Source organism: Mercenaria mercenaria, chromosome 18 (assembly GCF_021730395.1).
Source record: "Mercenaria mercenaria strain notata chromosome 18, MADL_Memer_1, whole genome shotgun sequence".
Lineage (NCBI taxonomy): Eukaryota > Metazoa > Mollusca > Bivalvia > Venerida > Veneridae > Mercenaria > Mercenaria mercenaria.
The window spans coordinates 14,316,147-14,340,138 of NC_069378.1; the positions used below are offsets into that span (position 1 = coordinate 14,316,147).

General features: G+C 34.9%; 4 protein-coding genes across 6 annotated transcripts in view; 3 read left to right on the forward strand and 1 right to left on the reverse strand.

Annotated features, from left to right (window-relative positions):
• Nucleotides 1–9,670: 9,670 nt before the first annotated feature.
• LOC123537971 (cholinesterase 1-like) lies at nt 9,671–12,346 on the forward strand. Its single transcript, XM_053529987.1, has 2 exons — nt 9,671–11,309; nt 12,093–12,346. Exons 1-2 carry the CDS (start codon nt 9,715–9,717, stop codon nt 12,283–12,285), a joined length of 1,788 nt encoding a protein of 595 aa, XP_053385962.1. The 5' UTR covers nt 9,671–9,714; the 3' UTR covers nt 12,286–12,346.
• A 1,619-nt stretch (nt 12,347–13,965) lies between these two features.
• LOC128550485 (bile salt-activated lipase-like) lies at nt 13,966–14,496 on the forward strand. Its single transcript, XM_053529671.1, has one exon. The coding sequence runs from the start codon at nt 13,966–13,968 to the stop codon at nt 14,494–14,496; it is 531 nt and encodes a 176-aa protein (XP_053385646.1).
• A 10-nt stretch (nt 14,497–14,506) lies between these two features.
• On the forward strand, nt 14,507–17,079 carry LOC128550646 (neuroligin-4, Y-linked-like). Its single transcript, XM_053530060.1, has 2 exons — nt 14,507–15,227; nt 16,177–17,079. Exons 1-2 carry the CDS (start codon nt 14,641–14,643, stop codon nt 16,367–16,369), a joined length of 780 nt encoding a protein of 259 aa, XP_053386035.1. The 5' UTR covers nt 14,507–14,640; the 3' UTR covers nt 16,370–17,079.
• Nucleotides 17,080–18,469: 1,390 nt separating this feature from the next.
• LOC123537742 (ATP-dependent translocase ABCB1-like) overlaps nt 18,470–23,992 on the reverse strand; it is a 41,052-nt gene continuing 35,529 nt past the window's right edge. For all 3 annotated transcript variants that reach the window (XM_045321508.2, XM_045321509.2, XM_053530059.1), the window contains exons 23-28: nt 23,550–23,690; nt 22,165–22,321; nt 21,615–21,812; nt 20,609–20,812; nt 19,806–19,952; nt 18,470–19,375 (exon numbers count right to left, since the gene is read on the reverse strand). In XM_045321508.2, coding sequence (XP_045177443.2) covers nt 19,175–19,375; nt 19,806–19,952; nt 20,609–20,812; nt 21,615–21,812; nt 22,165–22,321; nt 23,550–23,690 — 1,048 coding nt within the window. In that variant the 3' untranslated portion in view covers nt 18,470–19,174. The remainder of the gene's footprint in view (nt 19,376–19,805; nt 19,953–20,608; nt 20,813–21,614; nt 21,813–22,164; nt 22,322–23,549; nt 23,691–23,992) is intronic.

A 23,992-nucleotide genomic window follows, 5' to 3' on the forward strand; every position in this document is an offset into this window, starting at 1 on the left:
TGTTTGTACATAACTTGTTGTATTTTAAAAGAGGATTTTATATCGAGATTCCTCTTTTTCAGCCAAAACCTAAAAAAAAAGCGCGATTTTTTTCCAAATTCTGTTTGTCTTTCTTCGTAAATTTTTTAGCGAAGAAAAAATCAACACGCTTTTCTTCACACATTTAACCTCATCACCTAAAACTTTTTGTGCTTTTTTCCCAATTTACAACATACTTTCTTCGTAAATTTTTCAACGGAAGTAAAAATCAACACATAAAATGACATGTCATGATACATTTATTTCATATATATATATATAATACATATAATACATAATAAAAATGTTATTTGGAAATTTTCAAATATAATAAAGTTCGTAAATTTACGAACAACCGTTTAATGGCATTTCATAAGAAAAAAAAAACATACTTGATTTTAGCGCTAAGATATTATTAATTAAGACAAGTTCGTAAATTTACGAATGGAATAAGTCGTAAAAATTTCATAATACATAAATTGGATTTTAAAAGTCTTCAAAAGAAGTAGCTCGTAAATTTACGAAGTTTGCCAAAAGCGATGTTATTTGGAAATTTTCAAATATAATAAAGTTCGTAAATTTACAAACAACCGTTAAATGGCATTTCATAAGAAATAAAAACATACTTAAGTTTTAGCACTAAGATATTATTAATTAAGACATGTTCGTAAATTTACGAATGGAATAAGTCGTAAAAATTTCATATAAACTAATACATTAATTGGATTTTAAAAGTCTTCAAAAGAAGTAGTTCGTAAATTTACGAAGTTTGCCAAGGCTTGGCATGAAATAAGTAACAAATAAAAATGGAACAATCAGCTATGCACATGCATAAAAAAGAAATGTGCATTGAAAAAAAAAATACAAATGCGAAGAAATGTAAATCTGACATAATTTGTTAATTTATGTACAAGTATCAGCTTCGTAAATTTAGGAAGTAGCTTAAAGTAACACTAATTTCATTTTTTGCAAAAACCTGAGACACTTCCACTTCGTAAATTTACGAACAAGATGAAAACTGTGAAAAATTTACAAATGCGAAGAAATGTAAATCTGACATAATTCATTATTTTATGTACAAGTAACAGCTTCGTAAATTTACGAAGTAGCTGGAAGTTACTAAAATTTCTATTTCGCCAATATCTGAGAAACTTCAAAAGTTCCACTTCGTAAATTTACGAACAAGATGAAAATTGTGAATAAATTATAAAAGTGAAAAAATGTAAATCTGACATAATTTCTTAATTTATGTACATGTAACAGCTTCGTAAATTTACGTAGTTGCTTGAAGTGATTAAAATTTCTATTTTGCAAATACTGAGAAACTTAAAAGTTCCACTTTGAAAATTTACGAGAGAGATGAAAATTGTGAAAAATTTACAAATGCGAAGAATTGTAAATCTGACATAATTCGTAAATTTACGAAGTAGCTGAAAGTGATTTACTTGTTTATCATTCTTAAAAATTTGAGAAACTTAATAAATTTACAAACAAGATGAAAAGGTGAAAAATTAACAAATTGTAAGAAATGTAAATCTAACAAAGCAAAAAAGTTGTCACTTGTCCGTAAATTCATATACAAGAGTAAAACTGTGAAAAATTGACAAATGGGAAGAAATGTATTTGGCACAGTTCGTAAATTTACGAACAAGTAATAACTTGGTTATTAAATTTATGACGTAGCTTAAACTGATCATTAAAATTGTCCATTATTGCATAACTCTGAAGGACTTAAATGTCAACTTCTGACTTTCAAATTTTAGGAAATGTAAATTTACAAACAATTTAAGTAACAACATAAATTTACAAAGTAGCTTAAACTGATTACAATTAAAATGAAAAAATAGGCTTTGTGTATTTGTTTATGATTTTTCTAAATTTACGAACTGTTACAATGTACAGCACTTAATATTTCAATTATAAAAATATACCCTGATATCAGAAATTAAGTTTTAAACTAATCACATTGGTAGACAAAATACAAGTATATCTACTTATACATGTTCTTCCACTGACAAAGAGATTCATTATTGACAACCTTATTAATGTACAAAAAAGTAATGGTATGAAACAAGATATTTAATGAAGGTATACTACAACCATTTGTATGTTAGTGAAAACTGAATCAAACATAAGAACAAAAAGTTTGAAATACTGAGACATGTACATACTGACCAAGCAATTTAGCTCCATCAATAATCAGTTATACATTGGTAGACAAATAAAATCTGCTTATTACTTTAAATTATCAGCAACTGTCAGTTACACAATCTTGATGCGAAACGAAATATCAAGAATGTTACATGAAATTACTCAGGTGCTGAATAGATCAATACGTCAGTCTAATAAGAAGTAAAATTAACTTTTAAAAAATTAATTAATGAATAGAATTCATACATTCGTATGTATGTGTATATATAACATATATTTCTAATTCAAATACAAACAAGGAATCAGTTAAACCAGAGTTATGGCCCCTTAAATGTCCAAAATTGGCTATTTTGGCTTTTGCAGCCATATAGAGTCTTCATTTATGGTTTTATTTGATACAAACTTCCAAAATGTCTTCAACAACAATAAATCTTGGATTCCATGACAAATCAGATCCAGTCATAGGTTCCAGAGTTATTTTATATCTGATTACCTCCCCTGATTGTAATCAAAATGGATTTATTTGAAATTTCATTATTGTTATTAGTTGGACTGAGACAATCCGGGTCACAGATAACTATGGACTGATTTTATGTCATATTACCTCCCTTTATTTCAAATTAAAATGGGTATATCTCCATAAATAATGAAGATACTGATCTGAAATTTCATTTATGTCAACAGATTTGTTTGGCAGATCCTTTTGTCCATTTACAATATTTATTTTTTTTAGTTACTTCCCTTTTACGTTACTATATATAGCTTATTTTTAGTAACTTTTTTATTATTGGCCGTAGGGAAAACACGAGACTAGTTTTCTGTGGTTGGTATGGATGGTACCTCCAATTTTTTTTTCTTTTTGGTTAAATTTCTTCCCTTTGTTGTTCCTGTCCTTAGATATTTTTTCTGAGGACTTTCTTGTCCTCAAGTGCAATGATAACAGGTGAGCGATATAGGGCCATCATGGCCCTCTTGTTTTTAGTTTCCTTTTGGAGCACACTACTTGTACAGTTTGTGCTGCATTTTTTTTTCAAACCACTTTAGACTCATAGATATTTTTTAAATTTCCTTGTCATTTGGGATTGTGAAAAACATTCAATTGTATCAAAACAAAAATCCGCTTACGCCGATGCTTACGGGCGTGATGCTTACTGGCGTGATGGATGTTTATATACCTCTAATGGACAGACCAAATCAAACCGAGTCTGCTATTATGTTGCAATCTTTTCACAGATTCTATTGTTTCTGTACAGAATGTGATAAACGACGATGCATTCAAGCGGGTTCATTCACTGACTTGATTTGAATACATATCTTTCATTAATGACTTGTAGAATTGCAATACAGAAAGTAATTTTCCGATTTTTTTTTTTGGCAAAATAAATGTTTATAACATTACATAATATTACACATGCTACATTGAATAAAAAGGAGAAATTACATTTACGACTTCGTCAGTGGTATATCCAAATCAGAAAAATGCATTTATTGGTAAAGGCGAAAGGGATAGTGTTCCATGTTAATATCTGTTCGCTGTATTGTCAGTGTTTCTCACGCCTTTCTTTCTGTTGGTGGGTTTTAAACTGCATAGAAATTCATCTGAGAATACATATGAGAAGCTATGAGCCTCTCTCCTTCCACCCAACCAGGATGAATATACACACAAACATAATGTTATTTTAATATTTACATAAATACCATGAAGTAATTGAGTAACTGTTTATATTTTCAAAATATGAATCGTACTGAAAAGTGTGACCCGCCGAGACTATGCACATTTGTATAATGGGCAAAGAATGGGTCCTTTATTTAGACTTGTGAATATAATATTAGACGTATATGCGCAAACCTATACGTATACCCCCGTAATATTTCGAAATAAATTGTACATCCCAAACATTTCTAAGGGTGATAACATAACAACGACAAAAAGAAAAAGTTCGAAATGAATTATTCCAACAAAATTCTTCGTTTTATAAAAATATAACGAATGTCAATATGACATTAAGGTCAGTCAGAAGTGTTTTGATAACCTAAATTAAAACTAATATTTACATTTACGCCCTCTGTGGTACGAGCAAAGCTATGATTATATTACAAAAGATAATGTCAATCAAAAATGTTTTAATGACCTCAAATAAAACCAACATTTAAATTTACGCCCTTGATGCGACAAGCAAACCTATGAATATATTACAAAAAGATAAGGTCAGTCAAATATGTTTTAGTGACCTCAAATAAAATTAATATTCATGATAATGCCCTTGGTTGGACAGGCAAAGCTATTTATATATTACAAAAGATAAAGTCAGTCAAAAATGTCTTTGATGACCTCAAATAAACCTATTATATCAATTTACGCCCTTGATCGAATAAGCAAGGCTATAAATATATTACAGAAGTCTTTATTATCGAGAATGGAATTTTATTCTACTCTCTATTTAAATATAAGTTATGATTTATTTTAAAAACGGCCAAAATGTGAAACTAGGTCCGAGGTGTAATACTTATCCTCTCAGAGCTAAGAAAATGTTAAGGCTTTCTTATTATTTAAAAAGTGCATGATGTAAACCCTCCGACTAACCGCCTCGGTAGCCTAGACTAATAGTGGTAGAGCGTCTGCTTTGAGTACGGGAGGTCGTGGGTTCGATCCCCGGCGGCGTCATACCAAAGACGTAAAAAATGGTACTAGTAGCTTCCTGGCTTGGCGCTCAGCATTAAGAGGATAGTGCTAGGACTGGTCAGCCCGGTGTCAGTATAATGTGACTGGGTGGGGTATCATGCAACGTGTCTACGGCGTGATATTCCAGTGAGGCAGCACTATAAAGTTGGGCATTGTGCTCACTGCTGCAAGTAGACACCGTCGTTTATATGACTGAAAAATTGTTGAAAAAGACGTTAAACCCGAACACACACACATACTCATTGGATACGAGTTTATGCGACTTCTTTATATTTCAAAGGCTTATAATTATAATTAAGAAATAACTCTGGGAGGAAATGTAAGTCCAGAAGCTCTCTCGTGCTATGAACCATTGTCTTCAATAAATACCAAAAGAAGACTATCTAACTTGGTTGAAATGTTACACGAATGTGTTTCGGTAAAGGTGAAATACTTTGAAGGCTTGCAATTGAAATATGGTATATAAAACTCTTTAGAAATCCAAAACTCATTGACAAAACGTTTTGCAGACCCTTGTATGTCATATCTGTGGGTACCGAGACACGCATTTTACGCAGTTTGCATTCCCATTACTATAATTACTGTACATTCTACAATTATCGTTATTTCATTTTTAAGGAATAGTTCTTTTTTGAAGTGGAAAAATTTACAACATCTCCAATTACAATAAACAATGGATTATCATATGACTACTCTTTTGTTGGGTGTAGAGTCACATCGACACTATGTAGGTCATACTGCGATATTTCCATGAATCGAATTAATGACCACTCAATTCAATGTCATTTTCTCGTTACAAAGACGATAAGACACCATTCATAGATTATATATCCTTTCCGCGCCTGTAACGTTGAAAAACGTATTCATTTTGAAATTATTTTAGATATGTCTAGGACTGCAGCTCTCAAATACGGACATATCTAACATCCGAGGCATATACTGACACTTTTAAACAACGTCAAAAAGGACCTTTAGAACGATTTGACGAAGTTCCCAAAATCTCCATACACCCTTGTTTCGTTACGGACCCCTGTAGGATTTGTTTTTATTCCAAGTTCAAATTATTTTCCGTAGATGAAAAGCTGACATGTTGTACTAAAGCCCATATATTTTCACATCGTTACAAAGTGTTGAAAATTGACTCCCCATGAGCAAATGAAAAGAACGAAGTCCACGCGCATACATTTAGAAGGGGTGGCCCCTGGGCGTAACTCCCGAATATACGGAAGGTCTTTTCACCCCAAGACACCCAAAGACACCCCAAAGACACCTAGAATATTAATTTTATTTGTATCATTTATTAAAAATATTTATCTTAAAGACATCCTAATACAGTTAAAATAACCTTCAGAGTAGATTTGTTCAAGGATATACATCTACGAACATCAGCTGAAATGAACGTGTTATTAATGTGAAAGGGAGCGAAAGCCAACGTTACTATGTAAATTACATATTTATTTGTTTCCCTTGGAAATAGTCATTCTGCAGATCCCGGATGCCCTTACAGTTAAAAACATTTTTATTTTTTACTCAAATTTACTAACATATTTACAAAGACATTAACTTCTGAATGAAAGGGAAAAAACTGGATCTCCTTTAGGCTTTATCATAGTTAAGCTTTTTGGATTGTTCCCCCTGAATTATGTTCTAAGTTTTCCTTTTTTCATGATTAAGAAAAAAAAGAGAAAATTATCACTTAAAACATTAAAATATGTTATTATTTTGACATTTTAATACTAAACAATAGGATAATTATTGTTTTTTAGGTGTCTTGGGGTGAAAAGACCTTCCCCTGAATATAGGCCAAGCAAATGCGACTTTCTTTTTCAAGTTTAGCCTGTTTGCTGTCATCTTCTTTACTTCCGGAAAAAGCTGAAGGTCATCTGACGTCACTTTCAGTGTTGCCCTAAACATACGTATGCCTGGCGACATTGTATACAAATGTGTCCCCTATCCTAAGGATATAAGAGTCATTAATAATCATTATATAAAAGACACTGAACAACATTGAAAAAAATAACGCAAACTTTCTTTTATGATATTTGATATATAACTTTAATTGTTTCCGTAAAAATTAATATAATCTTTGTTTTAGTTTTATGGCGTCGGTTCATAATTTTCTTAGTATAGGTCCTGCAAAAATGATATGAAACACATGCAGTCCTCAGTCAGTAAGTACAATGCTAAACTCCATTGAATATTTGAACGTTTTTGTTATATGCTAAATACAGGTTATTATGTTTATGCTATTATATGCTTCTAGAATACCGATTAGAATAACAACGTTTGAGTAATGCTATATTTTTAGCTGAGCGCATTTCATGTGTTTTATTTTCATAAACAGACTCGGTCAAACCGAGTCCACTATTATATTGTTTGGTTATGGCCTGTGCTTGCAGAGGATGTTCCTATCAATTCTATTTCAACATTTAAGGAATTTCGTAGTATATATCCTGTTAATTCAAAGTTAATTCCGGTGCCATGCTTTAAGTCAGTGTTAAATCCACATTAAGAGTTTAATCTCTTCTGATTCGCGTAACTCAGACCATTAAAGTAGCCTTTGATTTGTTTGTTTTTGGGTGTATCATCACAATTACGCGCTAAATGCGATTATTTCGTGATCCAACTGCATGTTATGCATCAGCTAGTACCGGTCGGATTTCCCATTGGTCAGATAGACCTTAATTATGAAACGTTTTTTATAGTCTTTAACACATGTTGGTTTGTTTAATAGTTATTTTTTTTGTTTCTAAAACCAACAAAATTACATACATGTTCTAAGGCAGAGAAACCACCAAATTCTAACAAAGTACTAGACCGTTCGGGTCCCATTCATTTTTATTCACGAGTCTTTAGTTATTCGTGGTTTTCCCTATTCATATCCGATCTCCCAGTATAACTGTAGCCTTTGGCAATTGGCATGAAAATGTAAGAAATGCACGAATTTACAAACAGATTGACTTTGATATATATATATTAGGTCATGGTACTGTGTTTAATGTCTTAACATTTTATCAGTTGATAGCAATACGCACAGTATTTCGTATTTTAAGCTGAGTTTAGACCACACTTTGTTTATACAGGGTAAGATAGTTATTTACCTATGTTTTAAACCTATACTGAAAAGAGATTTAATGCATAAAGTTGAAGATGAAGTTGTAAAAGCACATTACTTTAGGGAGGGCATAAATCATCCATCTGTCATCTTGCAATGTATAGCTATATTATACCAGTATTATCAGTATGACATCACTTAGTTCCTCTGGGAGGAAACTGTAAGTCACTAGGTTATGTTGTGTCTTTTTAACAGAGAGAGTATATATAATGACCTAGGTCAAGTTAAGTTCTATCCTGGTATGTAAATTCCAATTTTGCCTAGAGTTCAAAATATTTTGTCCAGGCGGCTATCTCATAGCAAGCTACTCATTTTATGAGGATTGGTAATAAAATTGCTGCAATATGATTTAAAATATAAATAATTATAATATAGATCACAGTAACGTTTAAGATTTCTTTAATCAGTAATGTTCTTCGCCGCTCCGCATTTCAGTGACCATGCGTAATACCCACTGACAGTATCAAGAAATCATATATAGTTTTTGAGAGTCTACATGCGTGTCATGGTGGCCTTGATATGGCAATTGTACACTACTGTATATATATTTATTTATCACACGTTTGACGTGGTTGGAGTAAATTAACGCCATAACATAAATTTGATATTACACTAGTGTAATAAAGCCATTAAGTGTAACGAAAAGAATATTACATTTGTGTTTTTCCACGTTGAATTTATTAAATTAATAAAATGCTATGCAGAGCCTTACATGTTATTATTTTATACAAATGGTTTATTAAATTCAATATGAACAGACACTCAAGTAACACCCTCTATTTCTATAAAAACGAAGTTTTAGCCTTTAATTTTCCCTCCCCTTGCAATAATTCGTAAATTTCTCCTTTCTTTTTGTTGGATATATTGATATATCAATGTTTATTCTCAGCATTAGAATCTTTGCTAATTTGCTCTATGGGCTTTTATAACTATTTTTATTGTTTTGAATATATTCAGTATAATTATTTCGTAATCGTTACCTTTCTGTAATAGTCGGTGTTAAGTATTTCTCCTTTAGATAGAATAACGATATGACACAGGACTGGTGTTAAGTCTTTCTCGTTTAGATAGTATTACGACATGACACAGGAGCAGACCATAATTTTTTTTATCAAAACATAAAGCACATGTGCTTCATCTGTTGGCGGTGATACATAGTTGTTTTTCTACTAACTTACTACTCAACTACTTAGACCCGCCCACTTAGCTCAGTAGGGAGAGCGTTAGTCTACAGATCGCGGGTTCGATCCCCGTGCGGGGCGTATGTTCTCCGTGACGATTTGATAAAAGACATTGTGTCTGAAATCATTCGTCCTCCACCTCTGATAATTCATGTGGAGAAGTTGGCAGTTACTTGCGGAGAACAAGTTTGTACTGGTCCAGAATCCAGGAACACTGGTTAGGTTAACTGCCCGCCGTTACAGGACTGAAATACTGTTGGAGAACGGCGTTAAACCCAAAACAAACAAACTAACTAACTACTTAGTTGTTTAGTCTTGTGATCATAATAATACAGTCATGTTTAATCTTTAGCTTTCGTTGAATGAAACACGTGCGTCCAAGCACCGATTTTAATCCCTTCGTTGCTTTTATAAAAGTCATTGGAGCCCGATTGACAATAACCTTTCTCCAGCGCACATCTTTTATGTATGACTTTTGTCCAAGAATTTATTGACCAGCCCTCGTTTATTTTGAATGAAAACAGTCTTTTGAAGCAAATTTTATAAAGGTAAAACTGATTTGCAAAATGTACTTCAGACCTGTCAAGAAAATGCATTTTAGATTAAGTTTGGGATCCTTTTTCGCTTTGATAAGTGCGTGTGAGGGATTTCTTATTCCAGATGGAATACAAAAGGTGACAACTGCTAAGTTTGGAGATATCATCGGTTTTACAGATCAAGTTGAATTTGGCAAGCAGAATTTTCAAGTGAAAAAATTTCTTGGAATTCCGTATGCTGAACCACCGGTAGGAAATCTGCGTTTTGAAAAGCCAGTTATGAAAGCAAGACTCCAGACACCCTTCAAAGCACATAACTACTCACCGAAATGCCCTCAACCGTGGCCTCAACGTGACACCATGTCAGAAGACTGTCTTTATCTCAACATATTTAAACCAGAATTACCAAGCAAAAATATTGCACCAAAACCGGTAATGATTTGGATTCATGGCGGCGGTTTTCTTGAAGGATATAGCGATGTTTATTCGGGTGATGTCATCAGCGTCCTCGCTGACGTCATTGTTGTTACCCTTAATTACCGACTCGGTGTTCTTGGATTTTTCAGTACCCAAAATTCTATGGCAAAAGGTAACTACGGTTTATGGGACCAACATTTAGCTATTCGTTGGGTGAACGAAAACATTGCTGACTTCGGGGGAGATGCCACAAATATAACCATATTTGGGGAGTCAGCCGGTTCAAGTAGTGTTATATACCAGATGCTCTACCCTGGCAATAAAGGTTTATTTAAACGAGCAATAGCAGAAAGTGGAACTATTGCTGCCTGGGCTGTCTCTCATGGAAATACAAACTACGAATCGTCCATGAAATTTGCCCAATCTGTTGGATGTAGCGACTTATCCAATATATCTGCGTGTTTAAAAGAAAAACCTGAGGACGAGATTCTTTCTGCAACCCTAAAGATAGAAGGCGATTTGTTTAATGAAGTGAATAGAAGTTGGGTGCCCGTCTTTGATGATGAGTTTGTGCTCGCAAAGACTCCCGATATATTATCTGAGCTATTGGACCCACACCTGAGATCAAAATATTCAAACTTTTGGGACATTGATTTAATGATAGGTGCAAACAATTACGACGGTGTAGTGTACCAAGATTTGATGATGGTATACATTAACAATACTACTCCGACATCAATTAGCTACAACGTTTCTGCACAACAGTTTGACAATATTGTTGTCCACAGAGCAGTTGAAGCATGGCTTGGTGAAAGTCCTACATCACTGGCGTCAGATCTAACCATAAATGAGTACACGGCATGGGGCGATCCATTTGACAGCACAAAACGGTTACAGAATGCTATTGATATTTGGACAGATTATGCGCTAAATGCTCCAACGATATCTACTGCAAATGCGCATTTAAATGGCAGTTCATCTACGTACATGTATCAGTTTTCGGTGGCACCTCCAAAACGTCTTTTACCGATTGCACCCGTGCTAGAAGGAAAGAATGTCGCTTGTCACACGGACGAACTCCCCTTTGTGTTTGGTTTTACAGAAAATCTCAGGGGATACTGGAATTTTTCTGAAAGTATTATCGAATCTAATGACTATCAACTGTCCAGAGAAATGATAACTATGTGGACAAATTTCGCTAAGTCGGGGTAATTTATTATTTTACCTAATATAATTATATAACTATAGGTCCGGTTCAGAATTAAATTTCATTCGTTCGGTTCAAATAACTTTGAGCTATGTGGATCATTTAATGATAACTTTGGAAATCGTATACTATCTTTACAAAATATATATTAATTTGGGTTTCCTTTAGATGATTTCAATTTGTCGATTATTTCTGTAGTGAATTAACGTATTACTATTACGACTGTTCAAAATAGCAACTACTGTAACAGAGACAGAACAGATTGTAGCTATAATTCGGTATATATTCATTATTTAAGTTTGCATGTATGCAGAACATAAAAACTTGCTTATAGTTTCGAAATTACTAAAATATTATTCCCCGTGATCTTTGATTCCGTAGCTGATAATATTCCGTTTGAATCAGACGTGGAGGGCGTTAGGGCTTTTGTTATATTTGCAAATAGCCTTGTAATTGGATAACTTTGCTACAATATATAGCTGTATATACATTGTATAACTATTACAAGGCCAATTAATCAAATTCTATTCATTCAATAGCCACACTGCTGACATTTTGTTCAGTTAAATGTTCAAACTGCCTAAAAAATATCATGTTTTCACATTAAAATGGCAATATGATATTTTGACGGGTTTCACTAAATCAAAGTATATTTCTACGTAATTGTTATATTGACAGGCATTCATCAGAAAGTTTATGCTCTCACAACTTAACAAAAAAACTATTTTAAACCACAATGTTTCGGTTACCTGGGTTTAAATATTGATTCATTTTATACTTTCAGTAACCCCAACATACCTATGCAGCTTGGCACACTAAATAGTGCTACTTGGCCGTCATACAGTTTGCCAGGCGAAATGTATCTTGAAATTACAGCCCAGCGGTCGGAGGTCAAACAGCGCCTGAGGGCCGAACAGGTATTCTTCTGGAATACTCTGCTGCCAGAAATGCAAGCGTTTGCTAAACAGAAGTCATAGATAGACGAATATATATTCTAAGTATGGAACTGGATGTCTAGTGCAAATATATTGTCAAAATGTTATTTTTCTATCTAGTCTTCCAATTAAACGTTAAATAAAATACAAGTTGCATCGCAGAGTTTTAACTAATACGCCTTGCACTCACATCTCCGCATCACAAAGCCACACACACTGCTTCTTCAATAGTTTAACATAATTAAGGATTCCGCGCACATATAAACTTTTACATATACCGCCTTTCACACATATCTCATATCCAAAGTATCATGTGAAAGAATTAAAGAAACATGAAAACTGTATTTCATTCACAGGATGGAATGAATCACTGAATTATTTCCAGGAGATACAATACACCATAGAATAGTGTAGAGAATATGATACAGGTGAATATTGGGTATTGTTAAAAGATGTAGAAATCTACAAACTATATTTTTATATATTTTAATTACATTTTGACTACATAAATACACCTTTCACAGTTAAAAACATTCCATGTTTGACATTAATCTAAAAATCATTCCACTCTTTTTTCTTTGGAAACCTAGAGTCACAGCCTGTCCAGTATAGTTACAGCGACATGGTGGTATTTGGTACTGTCAATACTGACTTAACCGTTATCCTGCTAAATTTCGAAAATGAACTTGTCCATCACCATGTTATAACAATATATATATGTAAATGCGCGTCGTGAATTTTGTATGACGTGAATTACAGCATAAGCTGCACATGTATAGGTGATAATGTCAAATATCTCAAAAGCAGCCATCATACTGGGTCAGATTTAATGAATAACAAAAAGCGCAAATCAAAATACATGGATGCGAGACGCAAGGATAAAATAAGTGTCATATATGAATGAGGCGTTTTTTAAAGTCCTCAAATGTATATACATTTATTCTACACAAAATACACAAATTGGAAGCTTGGACTAGGGGGCGGGGATGGTTTACAGCCAAAAACATTTTGGAGGGATATACTGCCATAACTGGAAAAAAAAGCTTTGAAAAGTCATTGAATAAAAGAAAATGTCTAGTTGTTTCACATGTAATGGATTTGATGTTTACTCGGTGAAATATAGTTTGATCATACACGGAAACATTATCTATTTACATCCCTCAAGCATGATAACCAATGTTCGGTCATGAAGTTTTGAAAGCTTGCGTAAATAGGAAACACTTTGTATAAAATATGCACATATTCAACTTTGATAAGATGTTATACTTCATTCTGTTTGCGAATTCCAATATATCTTAGATGCCAAAATATTTGTCGATAGTTAATCCCTTTAACAGCCAACAATTCTATTTATTAAATTAAATTAGTGCATATGTAGGAACAGCTGGATTACATTTTCAAAGCTGACCTGTCAAAAGCATGGATTTCAAACTGTTGTGGGGGTTATTGTTTACTTATACATGTACAAACAAAGGATTTCTTATTCCGGACGGAATTCAAAAAGTAACTACAAATGTCGGTGACATAATTGGCTTCACTGATCAAGTTAGATTTGCAGACCAGACTTTTCAGGTGAGAAAATTTCTTGGAATACCTTATGCCGAGCCGCCGACTGGTCCTCTGCGATTTGAAAAGCCAGTTATGAAGGCAAAGTTGCAGACGCCATTCAATGCACATAACTATTCTCGGAAATGTCCACAGCCGTATTTGGAACATGGCACCATGTCGGAAGACTGCCTTTACCTAAATATTTTTACACCTGGAGTTTCTAACATAAATGTAGCACCGAAACCGGTAATGATATGGATTCATGGAGGAGCGTTTTTTGTCGGATACGCAGATCTTTATGAAGGCGACGTAATAAGTGCTCTTGGTGACGTGATCGTTGTAACATTAAATTACCGTCTTGGCGTACTTGGATTTTTCAGTACCCATGACCCGAAGGCTAAAGGTAACTATGGTTTATGGGACCAACATATAGCTATCCGCTGGGTGTACGAAAATATTGCTGCGTTTGGGGGTGACGTAACTAACATCACGATATTCGGAGAGTCAGCCGGTTCTAGAAGCGTTATATATCAAATGTTGTATCCCGGTAATAAAGGATTATTTAAAAGGGCAATAGCTGAAAGCGGAACGGTAGCTGCTTGGGCAGTTTCTCACGGACATTCAAATTATGAATCGTCGATAGAATTTGCGAAATCTGTCGGATGCAATAATTTAGCTAATATGTCTGCATGTTTGAAAGGTTAATCAGAAGCCGACGTTATCTCGGCTACCATTAAGACAGAAATTGGCAAAGTCGACGAAGTTAACAGAACATGGGTTCCTGTATTTGATGATGACTTTGTACTCGCAAAGACGCCCGATATATTATCTGAACTTCTAGACTCGAACATGAGATCAAAGTATTCAAACTTTTGGGAGGTAGACATTATGATTGGTGCTAACAATTATGATGGTGTAGTGTATCAAGACTTGACGATGATATTACTAAATAATACAACACCTACATCGATCAATTATAAAGTATCTGCTCAACAATTTAATAAGGTCATTGTTCCAAGAGCACTTGAAGCATGGCTTGACGAAATGCCTACAACTCTAGCTGTAGACCTAACTATAAATGAGTACATGTCTTGGGACGATCCAGCAAATAGCACAAAGCGCTTGCAGAATGCCATCGATATTTGGACAGACTATGCTCTAAACGCACCAACAATTCAAACCGCAAATGCGCATTTGAATAACATCACATCAACGTACGTTTACCAGTTCACGGCTTCACCTCCGAAACATCTTTTACGGATTGCACCGGAACTAGACGGCGAAAATGTTGCCTGCCATTCTGACGAAATACTGTTCGTATTTGGATTTACAGAGACCATACGGAAATATTTGAATTTATCAGAAGAAGAAGTTAAAAGCCACTACAAGCTGTCTAAAGATGTTATAACGATGTTGACGAACTTTGCAAAGACGGGGTGAGAAACTTTCTTGTACATCAAGCTAAATTTCACACTGAGTAAAGTTAACTACAAATTATGAAAATAAAATTCCAAAAGCTTGCTGGTACAAGCGGTGGTTGGAAAGTAATGTAACTAAACCTGTAGTTTGCAAACGATGCTTATTTTATTCCCAAGTCCGGGTTATTGTGACAAAATGATTTTTTGCATCCTCTCTAGCAAGTACACAGTACTTCAGCTCAAATCGCGGGACATTTTGATCCCTATTTTCGGGTATACATGAAAGTAAATGAGCCGCACCATGAGAAAATCAACATAGTGCATTTGCGACCAGCATGGATCCAGACCAACCTGCGCATCCGCGCAGTCTGGTGTTCGCTAACGGTTTCTCTAACTGCAATAGGCTTTGAAAGCGAACAGCATGGATGCTGGTCTGGATCCATGCTGGTCGCAAATGCACTAAGTTGGTTTTATCATGGTGCGGCTCATATTACGAAGGTATATATATATTCAGAAAAGGATAAAAAAGTTCGTTAAAAGTTTTTATGTGTTGTATGAATTAGCATTTTTAATCAAATTAAAAAAAAAACTTTCCTTTTTTAATATATGCTGAATTTGAGGGTGTTTATAACACTATTTCCTGTATTCATTTGTATTTCAGTATTGTAAGTACAGTCAAACTTGCTCAAAGACCACGTCTTTTAAGAGACCATTTTGCATTAAGAGACCACCTTTTCAATTCCTATTTGTGTTAATAAAGAACAAAATATGTTGTATTAAGAGACCAGTTGTGTTAAGAGACTACTCTTTGTCCTTCCCTACGGCGGACTCCTAATCATTAATGGAAGTTGTATATGCGTTAACCTTATTTTTCAGTACTACGAAATCCGAAGAGTATTTTTGACAATTGAAATATATTGCCTGTGTTCTTTTCGCTTAGTTTAACCTATTTGTAATTACCTTTCAGAAACCCTAACACTCCTATGTCACTGAACACACTTGGTAGCAGATCTTGGCCTGCGTATGATGTGCCCGGAGAGAAGTATCTGGAGATTTCCTCCAAGCTGACCGAGGTCAAACAACGTCTGCGAGCAGAGCAGGTAGTTTTCTGGAACAATTTGCTGCCAGAAATGCAGGCATATGCAAATAGCAAATCATAAATATATAACAAACTCTTGCGTTTTGAAATTGATTCTGTTTTTATGTGTCTTCAAAATAAAGAAATCACGTAGTTTGCTTTAGTTACAACGGTAAAGAATAGAATAATAGTTTTTAATGATTTTAAACTCTCATCGCGGTTGTTCAAGTTGTGACCCTATTCCTACCAATCAGTAACGGCACCGTTACTTTTCTAAGCGACCTTCAAAGGAAAAGAAGAATTAGAAGATCACCTTCCTACGAGCTAGTAGAAGCCATTATGGTGATAGCTTTGTCGAATTATTTGTTGTCACAGGATGCTGATGTTATGGCGAAGCACATTATTATGATTAGTGTTATATGTTGAATGTTAGTCTTGCAGGACAAAGCCTATACGTGTTTATGTCAATCAATTTTGAAACAAAACATAAGTATCTTAAGGATATTAAGGCTGTTTGACTATTTCTTGCTGATCGTAGTTGACTGTAATAAAGCAAAAATAATCAGAAGATACAGAAGCTTCTTACTAATGCGAAAGTTTGCAGTGTCCTCAGAGTTGCTACACAGGCAGCTGTTATGTACCAAGCTACACAAAACATTCATTTTTTTTGTTTGTTTTGGGTTTAACGCCGTTTTTCAACAGTATTTCAGTTATGTAACGGCGGGCAGTTAACCTAACCAGTGTTCCTGGATTCAGTACCAGTACAAACCTGTTCTCCGTAAGTAATTGCCAACTTCCGGTACAGGACGAATGATTTCAGACACAATGTCTTTTATCAAATCGTCATGAAGAACATACAACCCGCCTGAGGATCGAACTCCCGACCCCGCCATCCGTAGATCGGCGCTCTCCATATTGAGTTAAGCGGGCGGATTTATTACGTAGAAGCTTATACGGGCAGTACAAACTTTTGTAAACTGGGATGCCTTAACCATCATAAAGAGAGAAAATAACATTAACAATAATTTCCTTGACAAAATGTTGATTTTAAACGACACAAGATGATAGAAAATATCTGCATTTGCAAACAATAGGCGTTAAATCTGGCGTTTGTAGGGAGTCATTGGCGCAGTGGGTAGCAGGTTGGACTACAACGCCAGCGGTCCGGGTCGTGGCTGATATCCCGACTATTGTTCAGTAATGGATGAGTTACCTAAATTGGTACTGTTTCCAGCAGTATTGTCCTAGAGATGCTGGGGAGGTAAATATGACGCCTGCCGTGAATTCGGCTTGAAATAAGTTGTTCCATGCATTCCAGGTGGGGACTTTCATCGGCTACGCATGTTAAAAAAGAAACTTTACTTTACTTCATCTTTTTAAATCCGTGACAGAAGAAGGTGTCTCTTTTTCTAAAAAATTAGTTTAATTGTTTTTTGTCTTTTCCTCTCATTGAAAATTAAAAGTTTAAGATTCGTTTCAAAAAGTACCTTTTAAATATTCAAAAATGTAAATAATACTACCGAGATAACTTGCATTTCAATGTAACATCTGAATGCATGAAAGAGGGAATGCAAAAAAAGAGGACAATCAAAATACAAGTTACGAAGTTAACATTAATAGTGCTTCCGCTGTGTTCCTACGAAAACATGGATATCCAACAGGGAATGCTACGTTCCAAAAACGCAGCCTCCTCAAATCACAACTCACAGCACGCGGACGTACACACGCGCGCGCGCACACACACACATCACACAAAGCAAACACACGAGAAGTAAACGAACAAAGTAAGGAACACAGTGGTGTATCGCCTTGGAATGGTCAGTGGCCAAAACACCACTGGAGAGCTTAACCGGTTTATGGTACGCACCTTACTTCATTTTTTACCCCCACCATGTTCCAAAGTCACAGGACAGTGTAAATAAAAGTAATCCCCGTCGGGTGAATCTCCAACACACGCAATGGCAACAGACGGTATGACATGGGAAAAATGGGATCTAAATAAAGTTTTCATAGACAAAAGATAATAGGTAAGGGTGGATTTCTCTGAAGCACAGAACACAACCATGTTCCAAAGTCACAGGACAGTGTAAATAAAAGTAATCAAGTAATCCCTTCCAGGTGAATCCCTAACATACTCAATGGCAACAGACGGTATGACATGGGGAAAACACAATTACAAGTCTTGACATTTTAACTAACAATGTATTTCATTATTTGAAGGCTAAACTTCTAAACAAAAGAATTAAACAAACTGATGGATACAAAGGCCGAAAACAACATGAAAATCGCCTGCAAATAATAAGTAAATGATTGTGATACAAGAAAAAATTATTGAAGCCGAGCTGTGGAACAAGAGCTGTAATTTCCATATTCCTAATGTCTACATTTTGTTCTGCTGTATTTTTCAGTTTGAGAGAGAAGTTGAATTGTCAAAATAGGTTAAAAAAAAGCATAACACACGCTAAGGCAGTCTATGCAGCATTTATTTATTTTTACATGCCGCATGTCCTATATATTCAGTTTTTACCCTTTACCCTGCTTAATTTCTAAAATGGATTGGTCTATCATTCAATTTGGGCAGTATAATTTATTATTCGAAAGGGTGTTCACTGAAAATTTTCTGACCGAATAGCGAACATTACAGACAATAATCTGTAATCAATGATCTTGGTCTGCACTGATTGCAGAGACAAAAATACTTGCCGCCAGCAGGCTAAAGGCAAATGCTCGTTAATGTATGCAAAGTAAATACCTGTGTCCGTCTCCTTTTAACATGATTAATGTTTTGAAACTAATTTTATGTTCACATGGATTTCCAACAATTTAAAAAGGACTACTGAGACATTATACACTGAATAAACTTTGTCAGCTATAAATATTGTAAACATTATTTAGAAAGCTGCTGTCCTGACACAAGTGTGGAGTAAACTCCTTTTTTGTTCAAAAGTTGCTGATGATTTCCTGATTCCACAACTTTCCCGGAATCGATGACGTAGATCACATCAGCATTCTGTATTGTAGACAGTCTATGTGCAATAACTATGCATGTTCTTCCTTCTTGTGCATTATCCAACGCTGCTTGTACAACCTGAAGAAATAAAATATTTTATTGTCAAATAGTGTTACATTGTAACATCAATATGTCATGTTAATATGATTTAAAAAGTATTCTTCTATATCTTGATGTTATCGTACATTCACAACTTATTGAAGTCTAGCGGTTAATTGGCCACTTTAACACAGAACAATAAAATGTACCTCTGTAGATAGTTGGTTGATTGTGATCCGATGTGGATAATATACGTGCCATGTTACTCGTATGTTCTAGGAATATGTACGGGTGACGCTATGTATTTGCTTAAGATGCTATTTTATACTGGTTGTCATTTACACATGACTGCAACTGCATACATGTAAGCCGCTGTCTAATAACATGTAACTTTTGGTATCGAGCGGAAGGATCCTTTTCTCAAATGTTTGTTGTTAAGCATATTGGTATAATATTATACAATACGAACCTGTTCACTTTCTGTGTCTAAAGCACTTGTAGCTTCATCGAGGAGAAGAATTGTTGGATTTCTAACCAATGCTCTTGCTATAGCTACACGTTGCTTCTGTCCTCCAGACAACTGCGTGCCCTTCTCTCCAACTTCTGTATCATAACCCTGCAGGTTGAGAAAGTATTTTGCAATGTAATTAAAATCATTGTAATATTGTGCTTCGTGAATGATATTCCAAACTAACCTATAAAATGTTTTCAACCAAAATGTAACAACGTAATGATAGTAAGGATTAGAGGGGGGAAATAAACTCATACCAAATGGCTGTCATAGTTATTTTTAGGGAATGGTACGTGTTGACTGAATACTGATACTTGCCCGGTTAGCACACACTGGGTACAGCATATGGCCAAAGGGCGAGAAGTAACTAGCTCAACCATGGTATAGGTAAATGTTGTCCGCGGCTATATGACAGACTAAAGACAATATTGTAAGTCGTTCACTCTTTATATCTGAGGTAAGGTACTTGTAAAGAATATAAGAGTTGTTCACTTGTTGAAGGTGTAGATAAGAATTTCCGTTTCAAGGTTTACTACTTTTGGCTGGAACGAGGCTCTTCCGAGTTACCTAAGAACAGTTACCCAAGAACAGGATATTCCCATCCTCGCCTTGAACTAGTAATATACTGTTTTCTTTGCATATCATATTTTTCAAACAAAAGACATAAAATTAAACGAAATCATTTCTTCTGAAGTATCATCTTATTATAGCAGTCATTCGTAAATTACAAACATAGCAAAAAAGGTTCCCAAACTACTTACGGATGGTAAATTAGAAATAAATTCATGTATATTTGCTGCTCTGGCGGATGAAATAACGTCGTCCATTGACACTGGTGTATCTAGACCATATGTTATATTGTCTTTTATACTACAACCGAACAGAATAGGTTCTTGACTGACTACGCTTATCAGATATCTCAGTCTCACTAGATTTATATCTTTGATGTTTAGTCCATCCACCGTCTGAAAGGAGAGGAAGATAAAATATTAAAATAAAGGATTAAGTGCATTATTCCAATGCAACCGTTCAGAAAAATACCGCCAGAAAAAAAAACTTTAAGGTTAGGAGTATATCATAAAAGACAAAGCACATAATTATTTGGTGGTAAACAAACAACATTCTGCACCTGCAATTATCTACCTTATTACATGTTGTAGGGTACTGTCCCGTACGACTGGATACTTCTAAAAAAGTTAAAACCTATTGTCAAAAAAAACAACTGCTGAAAACTATGTTTATTCTAGCTATCTCAAATTTCAGCCCTAGGACATTATTTGAAATGCATCAAAAACAACGATAATATGTAACAGGCTTTTGAAAATGCTAAGTTTTAACAGGCGTTGAACTGTCCGAAAGTGTGGCCACTTTATGCAGTCCTTCTCTGGCAGTCAATATATGCTATCATATGACGTCAGAAATTAATTGTCCTAACTTATCCTGCAAGATTATATGAGCCATGCCATGGGAAAACCAACATAGTGGCTTTGCGACCAGCATGGATCCAGACCAGCCTGCGCATCCGCTAACGGTTTCTCTAATTGCAATAGGCTTTGAAAGCGAACAGCATGGATCCTGACCAGACTGTGCGGATGCGCAGGCTGGTCTGGATCCATGCTGGTCGCAAAGCCACTATGTTGGTTTTCTCATGGCACGGCTCATATATTGGACTAGCCTGAATATAGACCAGTCATATAGAACAAACTATGAACTGGCGCTAAGGAGTCATGTTATAACAGGCAATTTATAATACTTAGTTTAACTTACTATGGTCCCTTCTTGTGGATCATAGAAGCGTTGAAGCAGTGAAACAACGGTCGACTTTCCACATCCACTCGGACCTACTAGCGCGACTGTTTGTCCTGGCTTAATCTCGAGGTCAATACCTTTCAGAACTGGCACATCTGGTCGCATAGGGTAATTAAATTGAACATTCCTGAACTGGACATGTCCGGATATTTTGGACTGAAGTACGAACAAACATCAAAAGTATCAATCAATGACTATTTCTATCTGCTGTCTACAGCTATCTATTTCCGTCCTATGTTAATCTACAGAACTCAAACAGATCTATAATTCATATTCACATTTATATTTGTTGAAAAATTAAGAGAAGCACCATGTACTAGATGAGTTTTGGACATGGTAAGTTTAATGAAAATTCGCAACTAAGATACATTTAGGACTTTTTACAGTTAAGGAAAAGGTATGGTTTATAGATAGTTAATAAAACAACAGCTATTCGATGAAGAACTTTCATCGATTACATGTATTTAATATATATGCATATATTTTTGAATTCAAACTGCATATATACCAGATACTGTCCTCGTTTTGAGAAAACATCTATGAGTGGAATTGTATCCAGAACTTTAAATATGAGACCAGCGGCAGTGGCGGCTTTTGAATAATCTGGTAGAAATGAACTACTCTGCCCAATCACCATTCCCGTCATTGAGATTGCGAAGAAAACTCTGAAAATATTTTTTTCATTGAACGTATTTTCATTTTGGTAATATATTCGAAGATAGAACTATTATATGCACAAAATGGGCAACTGCCAGTCAATTATAACAAGTCAGTGGACAGCGCGCTCGACTATTCTCAGTGCTTGATAGTATAATATAAGCTATGAGTAAAAGTATAACATTACAATAAGCATATTCTAAGTCGAAAAGGGGCCATAATTCAGTCAAAATGCTTGATAGAGTTGCCTCCTCCTTTTTACCAACTGGGGTCATGATGGTATTAATTTACTAAACAAGTATGCAAAATATCAAAGCAATAACTCAATGGACTTTGAAAATATTTGGGGTGGTACGCAAACTTTAACATTTATTCTAAGTTGAAAAGGGACCATAATTCAGTCAAAATGCTTGATAGAGTTGCCTCCTCCTTTTTACAGACTGGGGTCATGACGGTAAACAAGTACGCAAAATATCAAAGCAATATCTGAATGGAATTTGAAAATATTTGGGGTGGTACGCAAACTTTAACATTTATTCTAAGTTGAAAAGGGGCCATAATTCAGTCAAAATGCTTGATAGAGTTGCCTCCTCCTCCTTACAGACTGGGGTCATGATGGTAAACAAGTATACAAAATATCAAAGCAATATCTCAATGGACTTTGAAAATATTTGGGGTGGTACGCAAACTTTAACATTTGTGTGACGCTCACGCTCACGCTCACGCCGGCGCCGGGGCGAGTAGGATAGCTCCCCTATTCTTCGAATAGTCGAGCTAAAAGCTATTGCCCGTAGATTAATAGTTTTTGTCTATTGACAGACGAGTAATTCAGTAAATGTTTTATTTCATGACATTAGAACTGAAATTAATTTGTTTTTCTCAATTCTGTTTAGATAGACCAAGGCATAGCACAAAATACAGACCAGCCATTTACCTTAAAGAGTCATAGTAACACTTATTGAATGGCTTGTCTGTCAATATTCAAAACTATTGCCAGAGGTCAGAAAGCAAACTATTCAAAAGGCATGCTATCAGAAATAAATCTTTATAATTTTCTTCAAGTCGGCTTTAGCCTAGCAAATCTAAGAGCTGAACTTTACACCGGTCAATAGCATCAGCTAAGCACCTGCAATTTAAATGGAATTTAAAAATAACCATTAAACTGAATTGTGACATTTTTGTTTGCCTCATGTGTATATAATTTTATGAATGGTACACAAATATATCATTTCTTACTTGAATACATTGTCAGGGGTCATATCTCCTGTTGTTACCATGTATGCACCAAATCGAAATGCTCCTGCGTATATCATAAAAACTATGCCTTGAGAAAATCCAACAGTGAGACCAGTTAACTGTGCCATCTTCAGGTTTGTCCTGGAAATAGGAATATTATGAATAAAATTTGCAAAGGTTAACATTTTTCAAAAACTAATCAAACACAGCAGTAGAGCATTTATAAGTCTCATACAAAACGATATGGCGCATTTCTGGTGTGCATAAAATCAGCTGTGATTTTACTAAATGCACCCCGCGATTAACAGGAAAGGGACATTTTTGTTACAGCTTACAGCTTCCAGACAGACTAAAAATAAATGATTATTATATACTTCAAAGATAAATACGTTTCGACTGGTTAAACAATATAAAACTATAATAACTATGATACGTACTGTCTG